Raw genomic sequence first — 13,282 nt, forward strand, 5'->3', positions numbered from 1 at the left:
AATTTCAATTTGTGCAACGGGTTTTCACCCGTCGAGCTAATGACTGCATTAGCTTAATGGTTTGTATTAACATGACTGATGTCATGTGGCAGCTGGTGATTGTATTTATAGTGTAGGATGATTCCAAAAGAAAATCTATAAGAAGCCACAGTTGTCTAAACCCTAATATACTGCAATATGAAAATAACTTATCGAATTAGGACACACAAGAACTGCCAAAGAAGAAACCAAGAAAGCTGAACTATTACAAACCAGATTGATATTTCAATTAAACTTCAATTTCTCCCACAAGCATATATGTCTATATAGTTCCTTTTTTCGTTTGCAGAATGCTTCGAAAAGATGATTAAAATTTTGGGTTGTCAATATTTCGATCTTCCAATGTTTCATTCAAGCTTGTTTGTTTTGCTTCTCAACTGTGTGGTCTTCCATGTTGAATCACAAGCCCCAGATGCGTCTTCTGATGAAGGAAATAAATATCAATTAGGTGTTCATATGGTTATCGGTGTTCTATCTATCATGTTTTCGTTAACTTTTGCGCTCCTAGTGTATGCCAAATACTGCTATAGAAGAGTTCCTGTTCGACAAAACAGTCTCCTGGAAACAGGACTTATGAGTAGTAGTTCTCGGTTCTCTGGGATTGACAAGACAGCGATTGAGGCACTTCCCTTTTTCAGATTCTCTTCTCTCAAAGGGTCAAAGGAAGGTCTCGAATGCGCAGTCTGCCTATCGAAATTTGAAGATATTGAGATTCTTAGATTGCTGCCAAAATGCAAGCATGCTTTTCACATCAGCTGCATTGATCACTGGCTGGAAAAGCACTCGAGCTGTCCTCTCTGCCGGCACAGGGTTAGCTCTGAGGATCTTACATTCGATACCTTCTCAAATAGCATGAGGGTCTTGTCGAATAACCAATCAGAGAATCAACATGACTCGAGCATAGATCTCTTTGTTCAGAGAGAGGAAGATCGCTGCGGTTCTTCAAGATTCAGCGTAGGACGCAGCTTTCGAAAAAGCAAAAACGTGGTTGAGAAGGAAGATGAATTGTTAATCAAGGAAGAAGCTGCTCGTAGTGATGTGACAAAAGAGGATGACAAAATCCTGCACAAGCATAAACACAAGATTCTTTTTTCTGCTCTCGAGTTCAACAACAGATGGAGCAATCTGAGTCCATCTGATCTTATGTTCTTGAATTCGGAGATGCTCAACACGGTGTCAAGCAACAGATTTTCTCCCACAAAATTAAACGATGAGCAGTTTTTGACCGCGAAAGCAACGGGAAATGAGGAGATTATGAAGATCAGGGAGGAGATGGAGATTAAAAGATTGATTGAGAACAAAGTTAGCACAATGAACAAAAACAGTCCAGCTACAAAGTCAGTTGTTCCCTCTACATCAGATACTACAGCAACTTCAGCTCATGCCTTGAGTTCTACGAATCTAGGAGGGAAAAGATCAATGTCCGAAATCACTGCTCTTCCGAGATTTGGGAACTTGGGCTCCAAGGACAGGACCAGAGAGCCTTCACTGCTCGAAAACAATGCGAAAGAGGAAAGAATGAGGCGGCTTTGGATGCCGATTGCCCGAAGAACAGTCCAGTCGTTTGCCAATAGAGAGAAAAGGTGTCCACAGCCCTTAGATGTATGATGATTTTGGTATCAATTCATGCTTTCAGTTTCCATAGATTTTAGGTACTTTATTCACTAGTTCAATATAATTGCTATCAAATTTCAAGTACCAACTTCTTGAGTCCATTTTTTTTACTTTGACAAGACGATATCACAAACTACTCTAATCTACATGGTGTGGACTTCGAACTTCGTTTTTTTCCAAGAAAACCACCCTTGTTCCATGAACAAAAATCATGCTATTTCCCTCAGTTTCAACAATTAATGATTGAAATCTCTTTTTATATATCAAACTCTTTGATGAAATAATGATGAAATTGTTAGCCACCTAAATTTACACAAACCAACAACAACAAAGCCTTACTTCACTAAGTGGAGTTTTACTGTATGAATCTTAAAACGTCACTGCATTCAGTTTTGCGCTAGGTCTTTTGTTAACTAAGTACTCCTTGTATTTTCTTAGAGTCTCTTTCTAATTCCTCCTAAAATTACACCAAGCCAACATCAATTTATTTGTAGTTGACTTAAAAAAAATTATAAAATTACAGCTCCCACATTTTTAAGCCAAGTAAATTAATCTAATTAGTCCTTAAACTTAAAACGTCATGGTTAATCGTGTCTAATGATGATCACATCTGAAAACGACTTTGATGAAAAGATTAAACAAGATGCTCTTTGAAGCCATCGGACGGACCATTTTGATCTCTTTGGTTGGAAAAATTCAACTTTCATCTGTCACTTGTTGTTTTCTCATGAAATTTAGAATCCTGAAATGTTATCATTATTTTTTAAAAAGTCAACAAAATTACTGGTCACGGTTGTGGTAATGATGTCAGAGCTTAGTCTGCTTCATTTGTCCTCAAGGAAAGCAGTCACTAATCAACTTTGCATGTTTATCTTAATTATGTATTAATCTTAATTTTTTGTTTTTGTCCTTACAAGTTGTCGTCGGCTTGATCCTCTTAATTATTATTTTATATTTTTCTGCAATTCTTATATTATGAAATTAGTTATTGGATTAGAATTCGTTTTGAAGTATTTTTTTAAAATGATTAAAAGTGTTTTTATATAAAATATTTTTGAATATCAAAACACTTAAAAGCACAATTTTTTCAAGATTCACTGGCATATTACTAAAGATTGGTTTTTAAAAAATTCACCAAAAGCATTTCCAAACAAGTTCAGAACAACCGTGACTTGCCATCAATTATCTATTTTAAACAAAAGTAATAATTAAAAAAAAAACTCCTGCAATATATAAATATATGATGACCCCATTTGTGATGGTACTTCGATACTTTCTTAATTGGAATAGGGTCCAATAGGTGATCTCTTCTCTTTGTTTGAAAATCCTTCTAGAATGGTTAAGAGCGTTTTTTGATAACTAAAATGCTTTAGCAATATTTGGCAAAAATAATTAAAAGCGATTCTTGATTTTAAAAGCAATTTTCGATGTTTTGTGGACAATGTGCTTCTTCAAGAAATACTTCCACTAGATTCTTCATGAAACAAAATAAATAAATAAACAAAAATTGTTACCCTCCAAGATAATTTATAGCATGAATCATTGAACCCGTATAAATGCAAGTACATCATACAAAAGCAAGCATTACTCGCAATAATTGTGCATAAAGAGTATGTAAGTGACTTTTTTAAGTCCTCCATTGAAGCTCAGGCTCAATCCTGGGCAGATGGTAGAAACTACCAAACTGGAGTACAGTAGGGGTAGAAAGAATCTCTGATGGAGCGGTGAAATACGTAGAAATCAGAAAGAACACCAACGAATTAGTTTGACAAAATAAACACATCATGTTGATGAATGTTGCAGACCCACATTTAAAGGTGGTAAGGTTGGTTCTGTCGGTTCTTTAGGATGCTCTAACGTACCTGATATTTAAGTTGTTTTAACCATTATATCTTTATTTAAAAATACAAAACTAAAAATTTAACGATTAAAACATCCGGAGCACCCAAGAGTTTTTGTGGTTCCATTTGGAGCTCCAAGTGGCACTTGCAACAAGTGAAGCAAGTTCATGGTCAAGAGTTGAAGAACATGTTCGGCCCCACACACAACACTACCCAAGTCCGCGATGGTGTCCCCACCCTATGGCCGAACAACCAAACATTTTTAAACCTTGGCCCTTAAAATTGACAAGCTATATGAGAATTTGAACAATCAAAGCATCAGAGAAAATGAGAACAAGATTTAATAAAACTTGCTGGAGATCAATCAGTAAGGTTTTCCATAAATCAGAGATTCAAGTATTTACAACACATAAGAAAATGTTACAAGCGAATTCCAATAGTAATCGATAAGAACAATGGATACCAGGAGACTCGCGAGCCACAGAAGTACAACTGGAAAAGTATAATTTCATCAAGGAATTACCCCTCATTCATCTACACATATATGTATTTACAGAGGGGAGAAATTCGCCGAAAAGAAAAAGAGTGAAAGGAACAGAAAATTCATGAACCGGCCTCTCCATGAACTAGTCAAACGGCTATCAGTAGCGGCCTGTGATCCCAGAAGATATGCTCTTCTAATGCAGCTACTATGTAATCACGTAAAATATAACGGGACCACAGGCAAGGTGAATCTCAGGATTGTAAGTTCTGCATTTCCTCTGGGTTTTGTATGTCCTGCGAGTCAAATCTCACAGCAGAGACGATCCCCCACCTGGAAATTTTTTACAAATGTGGGAATTCGTGTATTTTTTATCCTTCTACCAGTCGTCAAACCATTCAGGAGTGTTGAGTTCTTCTCCATTTCGAGATGGAGAAGCTGGAGGAACAGAACAGTTCTCGGAGTGACTTCCCAAATGTTGAGTTATGCGAGAGGTGATCTCGTGAGGAACGGGCAAACTACGGTCCTTGATCCCTTCCCAATCAGTGCCATCAAACCAGGGATGCCTTTTGACAGATTCATAACCTTGGCTCCCCAGTCTGGTGTGTTCATCAACCTCGAGTAACTGAACATATTATTATAAATAGAAGCATGTGAAAATTCCTTAAGAGAGAGAGAGAGAGAGAGAGAGAGAGAGAGAGAGAGACTAAAGATTCCTACAATACCTTAGTGATGAGATCAACAACTTCAGGACTAAAAGTTTGCGGTAGAGTTAGCTGTCCCTTTGCAATCTTTGCAAATGTATCAAGCTCACTTTGTCTCCATGAGCCGAATGGCATTTCACCCCGTAGCATGAAGTATATCAACACTCCTAATGCCCACCTACAAATTTGAGAACAAGTTCAGGACTGCAGGAGGTCTCAGAAAGATACTGTCAAGACAACCATAAAATAAAACAATATGAAATATATATACAACTTAGATCTCAATGCCTAAAACTTCAATAATTCCACCGTTACCAACAAAGGAAGGGGTCTGTTTCCATCTTAAAACTTTTTCCAGAGATCTTAAACAAATCTAGATACTTGCAAATCTCACCGGGTTTCCTAGTAGAATCACATCTTCTCGCAAATATACACTCAAATCCTCTAGCATATATTCTCACTATACCATTAATCCTAATACTGATTTTGTAATTTTATGAATATTTCTGTCGAGAATTTTATATCAACACTTAGTGGGATAATGCCTTGTTGTTGTGTTGTATGAATATTTCTGTCAAGCATTTTCCAAGAATTTCTCGCAAATTCTCTAAGCCTCCATACCGTCTAATCCTGAATAATTTACTTCTACAATTTATTTCACATTTTCATGAAAAGCTACATAAACTTTTTTATTGATGTATAGAATATCTAGTTTAGGATAAACAAAGAATGTATAGCCTTATTACCAGTCGGATGGAAAACCATGGCCTTTTCCCTGGACTACCTCTGGAGCTAAAAAGTCCACCATTCCACAAATTGTATATGTTCTTTCGCCGGATAACTTCTTCCCAAACTTGAAGTCCACTAGCTACAATATAGCAAAATTTTAGTAACTAAGCATATTTCATCTTCCTCCTCTTCAATTATTCCAGCGTCAATCCAGATACTATGAATGAACACGATTCGGTATGAAAAACAAAACATTACAAACCTGTAAATATCCTGTTTGGTCCAACATTATAACATCAGGAGACAACCCTCTGTAGAGAACGTCATTCTGAAAGTCAAATTACAAAGAAAAATAAAATGAGAGATGTTGAGAAAGATAGATGTTACTTAAACAGTCACGGGACTAGGAGTTAAAACAAAATGGTGGAATAAGCTATTTCCAGACGATGGACCTTGTGGAGATCTGCCAACCCAGCAACTAGAGAGGCTGCAAAAAATTTAGCAGACGGTTCATCAAGGGGAGTGCGAAGTATCGAAGCCAACGGACAAGCAAGGCAAGTATTAAACAGTATGCCAGCATGTGTCTGATCAACACACGTGCACAGAAACTGTGGCACACACGCTGAAGAGCTCATACTCTTGATTAGATCCTTCTCTTTTAACACTTGCGCTTCCTTTCCCATCCTTCTGACCATTTGCTTTGAAAACCTTTTCAAACTGAACAATTTTTCTGATAGGCAAAAAGATTTAACAAGAAGAATTCCCGTCAGCTTATGTACTGTTTTAAACAAAAATAAATTCTTCTCAAAATGTTGCATCTACTAGTTGGTCTCCCCCGTTCAATGCAGTATATGTTATCGACTTCTTTGTCTAACAAATGATACATCATTTATTACTTCAACATAAATCCTGCATCATGTAGAAGCCCAATCTAACAAAATAAAACCAAAAAATGACACGAACCCTAAAACACAAACAACCAACCTGAATCTCTTAAACGAACAACTCCAATTTCACTGCAGTCAGTGCTATACAAAATTGTTCTCCATTCCTAAAATGGAAAAATATATAGCGTCAATGAATGACAAAATAACTCAATTAAGCATTTATCCTTAGAAACTCAGAAACGTATAAACAAGCAGGACACTCAATTCCATACTAGATCAGACAACTGGACGTCAGAAAGAGCAGACATATCAATATTCTTGGCAGATTCCTTTGGAACTTCTGAAGAATAATCCCTCGACCTACAAATGACATCAACCAACAGCATCAGAAATATGCAACAGTCATGAGATATCCTGTCTAATAAAAAAATAACTTTAAGAAACTGTCATATGCCATTAGAGAGTTCCAGTGTTAACCATGGACTTCAAAAAGGTAGATTAGTAAAATTTATGAACTGAGACTTCCAGAGTAACATACTTCTGATCATCCTGAAAAATCTTTGTCAAGGGGCCAACGGCTGAATCAAAATTTTCCTTTGTTAAAACAGCACAGGTGACATCTCCCACAGCAACTGCTCTAAACAAATCAATATGTTCTCCTAGAAGTGCCCATTCACCAAAGCAGCTTCCCTCTGTCTTCTCCACTGAGAGCTCTTTACTGCTCTGAGGATGATCATCTTCTTTTTGATAGTCAGACTTGAGACTCCGGACAACTGAACTACTAGCTGAATTTGCATCACAAGTAATCCTCACTTTTCCCTTCTGGATAATGTATAATCCAACTAGGTCTTCACTCTGCATATACGTGTGAAATACACATTATATATAGGAATAAAGAGTAAATGATATTCTTAACGAAAATAAAGTACCTTACTGACTATTGTCTGGCCTTCTGAAAAGGAAACTTCAGACAGAGAATCAGCGATATGGCTCAGCTGTAAGATTGTCAGCCTTGATAGAAGATCCACTGATCGAAGCAACTTCAAATATGACAAATTAGAAAACTCTGACGTTAAAATTCCACGAAAGTCTTCTCTTTTCAAAGCCCAAAGAGTTCCACTGGTCACTGCACGAACGGAGGCCTGCAGTGGTTTGTTATGCCTGTAGTACCATATATCCCAGAATCAATTAAATAGAAATTAGAAAAACATACGATGCACTATTACAAGGGGAATCAGATGGACCAAGGAAAGCCTAAACAACCATTTCCTAAACCAACAGATAAAAAAGGTAGAAATAATTAACTCACATTAGCGCTAGTTCTCCAAAGGATGACAGGTTATCAGCTGTATAGTGCTGCAGAACCCTCGGAACCTCTCCATTCTTTTCTTCCTGCCATGATCGTTCCAGTCAACAAAAAAGCTGTGGGGTCTCATGAAAATGACCCAAATGAATTTCAAGTAGAAAAAGGATATATTTAAAACCTGGGTCGCCAACACCTCAAATTCTCCACTGCCAACAACATAAAAGCAGTCACCTTCACCACCCTACAAAATACAATTGTTACAAGTAATATAACCACACAATCGTAACATTTAACTTCTCTATATTTTGTACATGGAGTCTGTAGGCTGTTTTTGGCAATGGATCAGCATTGTAAATGTAATTTCAAAAATTAAACCAATATTGCAACCATACGGCCCACTCATTTACTAGGCAGGAGGTACAGTAAATTAGTTACATAAATTGTAAATAAGTCTGTTTTAGTTAAATAAATTTCTTGGCCATAAGGGTAAGCATGAGTTTGTATATACTATTTTCTTCTTTCTGTAGAAGTTTACGATCCTGAATCCTGCTGTTGTAAAAGCATTCCAAGTAAATTTCAACTACACCCGAATTGATAGTCTATTACATATATTAATTCTTTTCAGATTGGTGATGTCATAAGTCCATGTCTGCCACTCATGACTCTGCCGAAAGCACTACAATTATGCGCAAGAGCTATGAAAGGCTATCACTATAAACAAGAAAAAGGAAAAATTAAAGAAAACGAACCTGTCTAACAACAACATCTCCAGGCTGGAACTCAACCCTTTCCATGCAATCCAATAACACCTGACACTGAGAATCAGTGAGCTTTCTGAAGAGGAAATGGTCGTGCAAAGCCCGCTGAATGTGTGCCTATTTACCACAAGAAAATTTTCAAAGTAAGAACTTGCGGTAAAGAAATTGGTATCATTTCCGCTCTTTCATACAAATCACAACAAACAGAAAGCATACTTCTTCCTCCCAAGTCTTTCTGTGGGATGGAGGTGGAGGAACCCAAATTTGCCCAGTTTCTAGAGAACTCTCAATCACACGAAGGCGTGCCCTTGACAAATCATGTCTGGTGCGCTGGTTGCTAGAGTTCCACCCAGTGGGTGAAGGAGATTCGCATCCTGTAACCTCTACAACTTGAGGAACAGTTGGTCGTAATGCAGCAGCACGGCTTACTGATTGACCGATGGACGTCTATAATAAAAAGACATTATTAGTTGACTACATTTCAGCAAATCATATTTACATGAAGACAATGCACAAAAAACGTCATTGTTTGGACAGCAAGTCCTCTTACATCAGTCAGCCCATTCACATGCACAACGATCACTGTAATATCATCTGTACGAGTTTCATATTGCAGCCAGAGTTTATATGATTCAGCTACAATTGCAGCACAAGCATCACGGGGATCTTTAAATTTTGCAACCTGTAAATATAGTAACAGAATCAAGAGAAGTGAAAAAATAGAAAAAACCATGAAGAAATACTTAACCAAACTAAACTCGTCATGCGCAACAATAAGAAAGCAAACAAACAATCATAAACAGTGGCAACGAACTTATAAGCGTCGAATAATCAGAGATAAATAAGTCTAACAGATTCCACACTTGAATTGCAACAAAGAGAAAGCAGGATACCTTACCATATCCACCACAGCTTGGCTAGAAAGGAACTCAAAAACTCCATCACTAGCAAGCACAAAGAAAGGATTATTCTGTGTAAGCTCTAAAACCACGATTTCAGGGTTGGCAACAACCCCAATTGTCTCAGCAGTCGAATCACCAATACTCCTCGTAAAAGCTGTTCCAGGATACATTCCGTTTGGCACCCACAATCTAGGTGGATCACCATCATCGCTTTCTTCGGTTCCCCAACACTGCACATCTGGATTCTTCAGCCCTTCAATCTGATCCAATGTAAGAACTCTTGCACCACAAAGCTTAACCCTTTCGAGCTCGTCCACTCTAAATGGGGTTTGATCAATTGAAAGATCCACAGCCACGATGTCATCCCCTTTCCTCTCTGCTATAACAGCCCTTGAATCACCCGAATTCGCAATGCAGATTGTCCTACCTCGAACCAAAACTGTAATTGCAGTTGTCCCGCTCATGCTATCATCCAAACTGTCAGCGTGCAGCTGAGAATTGGTTGCAATAAACGCAGAATGGCATGCCTCGACAGCATCCACTTGAAACTTACTATTCCTAAGCAAATTCTCACACAACTTTCTTTTCACAAACTGCGAACACTGAGCTCCGAATTCTCCATGACCGTCAAAGACCCCAAAGAAATGGTCGTCCGGATTTGTCCCGAATGGCGTGTGGATGCAAAAGCTATCTTGGTTAGCCTTATCAAGAGCATCAGGGTAATAACCTCTCTGAGACAAATAAGAATACCGCATTTCGAAGTTTCCCGAAGGAACCTTGACAGTTCTTGACCCATTGGGAGGCAGAAACTGTGATGAAACCCTACGGAGCCTAGTGATACCCACCTCAGCATCCCCAGTTAAGCTAGACTGGTTGAACTGGTCTTGAAGCTCACCCACTTCTCCATTGGAGGAAGTAGGAGAGAACACTGGGATCTCAGCTCTCCTCACATCCTGATTCTCTTTCAATTTCGGACCTCTCGGAGAACAAACCTCTCCAATGCAAACTCTCGAATACACACAACCCATCATTCAAAAACACAAACTGAATCGAACCCAGATGCCAAATTTACCTGAAAATTCATCAGTTTCAAGTTCGAACGAGCTCAATCACTCTGCAACCCATCGCTCGAAAAAGCAAATCGAAGGGAACCCAAATGCCGATTTACCAGAAAATTCATCAGCTTCGAGTTTGAACGAGCTCAATCACTATACAACCCATGATTCAGAAATGCAAATTGAATCGAAGCCAGTTGCCAAATTTAGCTGAAAATTCATCAGTTTCGAGCTTTCGAGTTCGAACGAGATCAATGACTCTGCTTCCTCTGCTTCTTCGAGCAAAATAAATATGATTTTGTTGGATTTTTCTCCAGCCTTATCTTCCACAGCTGCCCAGAAAACTACACTTTCAGAGAATGAAAGGAAACCGACCCCCCCAAAAGTATTAATTTCCAAAGCCTTTATGAGATATTCAAACTGTTAGATATTGTACAGCAAATTGGAAAGCGACGTTCTTGATCTACTGTGCGTCTCACAACAACCGTTACAATAAAATACAGCAATAATAGAAGCAAGTAAACGCACTTCTGGAAAAGCACTTCTGAATCGTGAAATATTGGAAAACAGAGAGTTGGGTTCTGCAGAGGAAGCCCAGAAATCTGTTTGCTTGAGTGACTCACTCAGCAGGTACTTTGCTTTTGCTTTGGGGAAGAGTTTGGGATCGGGGGAAGAGGGAAAGGGAAGGCGCGTGGGGACAGGGCGTGGTGGGGGCGCGGGTTGCGGATTACGGATTAGGCCGGTGTCACGTGTCAGTGTTGGCCTATGCAAATGTCACTGCATGTGTTTTTGTGGACGATGCTATTTCCACGCGCCGTGACGGGAAATGTTGTTCACTTTCATGTTTTTATTGTATGTTTGTTTGGAAAAGTAAAATTAGAGTAATAATCACTTCACTATCTTAAAGTATCGCATTTTTTTAACTTTTATTCATTAAATTTTTTCTATTTCAATTTCATACCTAAAGTTACGTTTTTCTTCCATGGTCATACTTCTGTTAGGTTAATTGTTAATAAATTTGTTAGTAAATGGTGTCAAATGGTGTCTAGTCATGAGAGTGTGTGCCAAACAGCGTCCAATCATGAAAAAATGAAAATTTTCAAACTTTAATAATAATTCCGACAATCCAACTTATTGGTCATGACAATGCCTAACATTTTTCAAATCTTATCTTTGTAACTTAGTGTTGTCTTGTAAAAATATTAGTTTTTTTTTTCTCATAATAATTCATAAAAATTCTTTTCTATATATAATTAAAATGATAGATGAAAAATGATGCGACCATTCTCTAGGTTTTCTTGCATATGTAGATTAAGAATGATGTTGAGAGATCATCTACTTAAATTATATTTTGAAGATCACATGATATGACGGTTGTTGATTGTATTCTTTTTTTAATTATTTAAACAAGGAATTCAACAATCAACCGTCAGTACCACTTTTACAAAATATGATCTGTAAACTAAAAATTTAGTGGTTCTATGGGAAATGAAAACGACTTTGTAGAATGCGTCCCTTGTCACACTTAGCTTTCTTTTTTCATGCAATAATTGAATTATGCTTTTACAAAAGTGTGTATGCATATGACTATCTTCCATACTTTGAATGAGAAAGCCTCCCACGTTCACTCGTAATCACATAAACTTTCCCTAGTGGCCCATCACTTCAAAAAGATATGCATGCACCCTTGAATTAACCTTCATTAATTTTTTTTCAGGTTCCAGAATAATAGACTGTAGTAACTAAGCCGTTAGCTAGTTTCTTTTTGAAAAAAATTAAAAATTCGTGTGTAGTTTAAATGTGACTAAAGGTGGGCAGAAATGCCTTTAGCCTTTTCAAATCCCATTTAAAATTAGTCCTATACACTACCGAGTGTGGGATACCTCATGCTTCGACAAAAACAAACAAACAAATGGTATGATCTTTCTTTTATTCAAGTGATACTAGCTATAATCTAATCTAAACTACTAAAAATGTGAACTTGTGCATAAGATGACACGTTACCTTAACCAACTTGACTACGTGAGATTTGCGATTTGTTCCCTTTTTAGACTTTGCTTGCAAGCAAGTGATAAGAACTAAATTCTTTGCTTTACTTGCATCGTGATTCTTCATGATATGTTCAAGTAAACCATGTAAATGTTTCTGTGGTGAGCTTATAAGTTACGTGCACATTATAAAAACAAGAAATTGTGTGACGCTGCTTCTGCTTTTTAGCCTATACTTTTAAGACGAGAACATGGATCATGATCGCATTCCTGTGGGCGTGGGAAAATGGTGGAGCAACCAGAAAAAAGGGTAAATGTGCAGCTGTGGATGGCGTGGCCTCTTAATGTTCTTTTACTTTACTTTATGTGGGAAGAAAAATTATAAAGAAAGGGACAAGTACAAATGAATGAGTGAACACTCAGCAGGTAACAAATTAAATAGGGTTTTGTAATAAAGTTGTCATCATGATTTTCAATTAGATTAAATAGATAATAATCGGCAGTTCTTCCCTAAACATGGTATACGCTTTACCATAAGCACATATTGTTCAGCCGCTAGCGGTGAGAGTAGGTTGATTAATAAAGGAATACGCAACGTTCAGTATTCGAAACTCTCTAACAAAGTAAAGTAAAAACGCAAATGATCGATGTATTATTAAGCAAGCACAAATGACATTTCTAAATAACATGTCAATTGCGACACGTATCGACATATTAAAAAGTTGATTAGATAATTTAGGTATCCATGTATGCTAAAAGTCAAACGTGATATAAAGAATTTTGATAATACTAGACATGTCTAAATTGTGGGACGGAGACTTTATGACATAGTTTGGGTAGGGTTGTGTGAGTCTTGTGACTAAATTGCGAGTCAGCGTCAATTTCAATGGTGGTGGAGATCAGATGAGTGACCTACCATTCCGTGCAATGGAAGTGATCAGAGCCGTGACTCATGAGAGGGAATGAGATTCGCTCTAG

The 13,282-nt window shown here is 37.6% G+C and overlaps 2 protein-coding genes across 2 annotated transcripts; one reads left to right on the forward strand and one right to left on the reverse strand.

Moving 5' to 3' along the window:
- Positions 1-226: 226 nt before the first annotated feature.
- On the forward strand, positions 227-1,704 carry LOC103943879 (E3 ubiquitin-protein ligase ATL42). The gene has a single exon (XM_009354245.3). The coding sequence runs from the start codon at positions 343-345 to the stop codon at positions 1,645-1,647; it is 1,305 nt and encodes a 434-aa protein (XP_009352520.3). The 5' UTR covers positions 227-342; the 3' UTR covers positions 1,648-1,704.
- Positions 1,705-4,303: 2,599 nt separating this feature from the next.
- Positions 4,304-10,405, reverse strand: LOC125467950 (protein phosphatase 2C and cyclic nucleotide-binding/kinase domain-containing protein-like). Its single transcript, XM_048567148.1, has 15 exons — positions 9,258-10,405; positions 8,910-9,041; positions 8,576-8,806; positions 8,351-8,476; positions 7,780-7,842; positions 7,605-7,687; positions 7,225-7,456; positions 6,834-7,150; positions 6,568-6,655; positions 6,393-6,459; positions 5,861-6,138; positions 5,671-5,736; positions 5,426-5,547; positions 4,701-4,857; positions 4,304-4,600 (listed from the first exon to the last, which is right to left on the reverse strand). Exons 1-15 carry the CDS (start codon positions 10,290-10,292, stop codon positions 4,355-4,357), a joined length of 3,243 nt encoding a protein of 1,080 aa, XP_048423105.1. The 5' UTR covers positions 10,293-10,405; the 3' UTR covers positions 4,304-4,354.
- Between the last annotated feature and the right edge of the window lie 2,877 nt (positions 10,406-13,282).

Source organism: the organism of the source record quoted next, unplaced genomic scaffold (genome assembly GCF_019419815.1).
Source record: "Pyrus x bretschneideri cultivar Hongxiangsu unplaced genomic scaffold, Pyrus_bretschneideri_v1 Contig44, whole genome shotgun sequence".
In the NCBI taxonomy this organism is placed as follows: domain Eukaryota; kingdom Viridiplantae; phylum Streptophyta; class Magnoliopsida; order Rosales; family Rosaceae; genus Pyrus; species Pyrus x bretschneideri.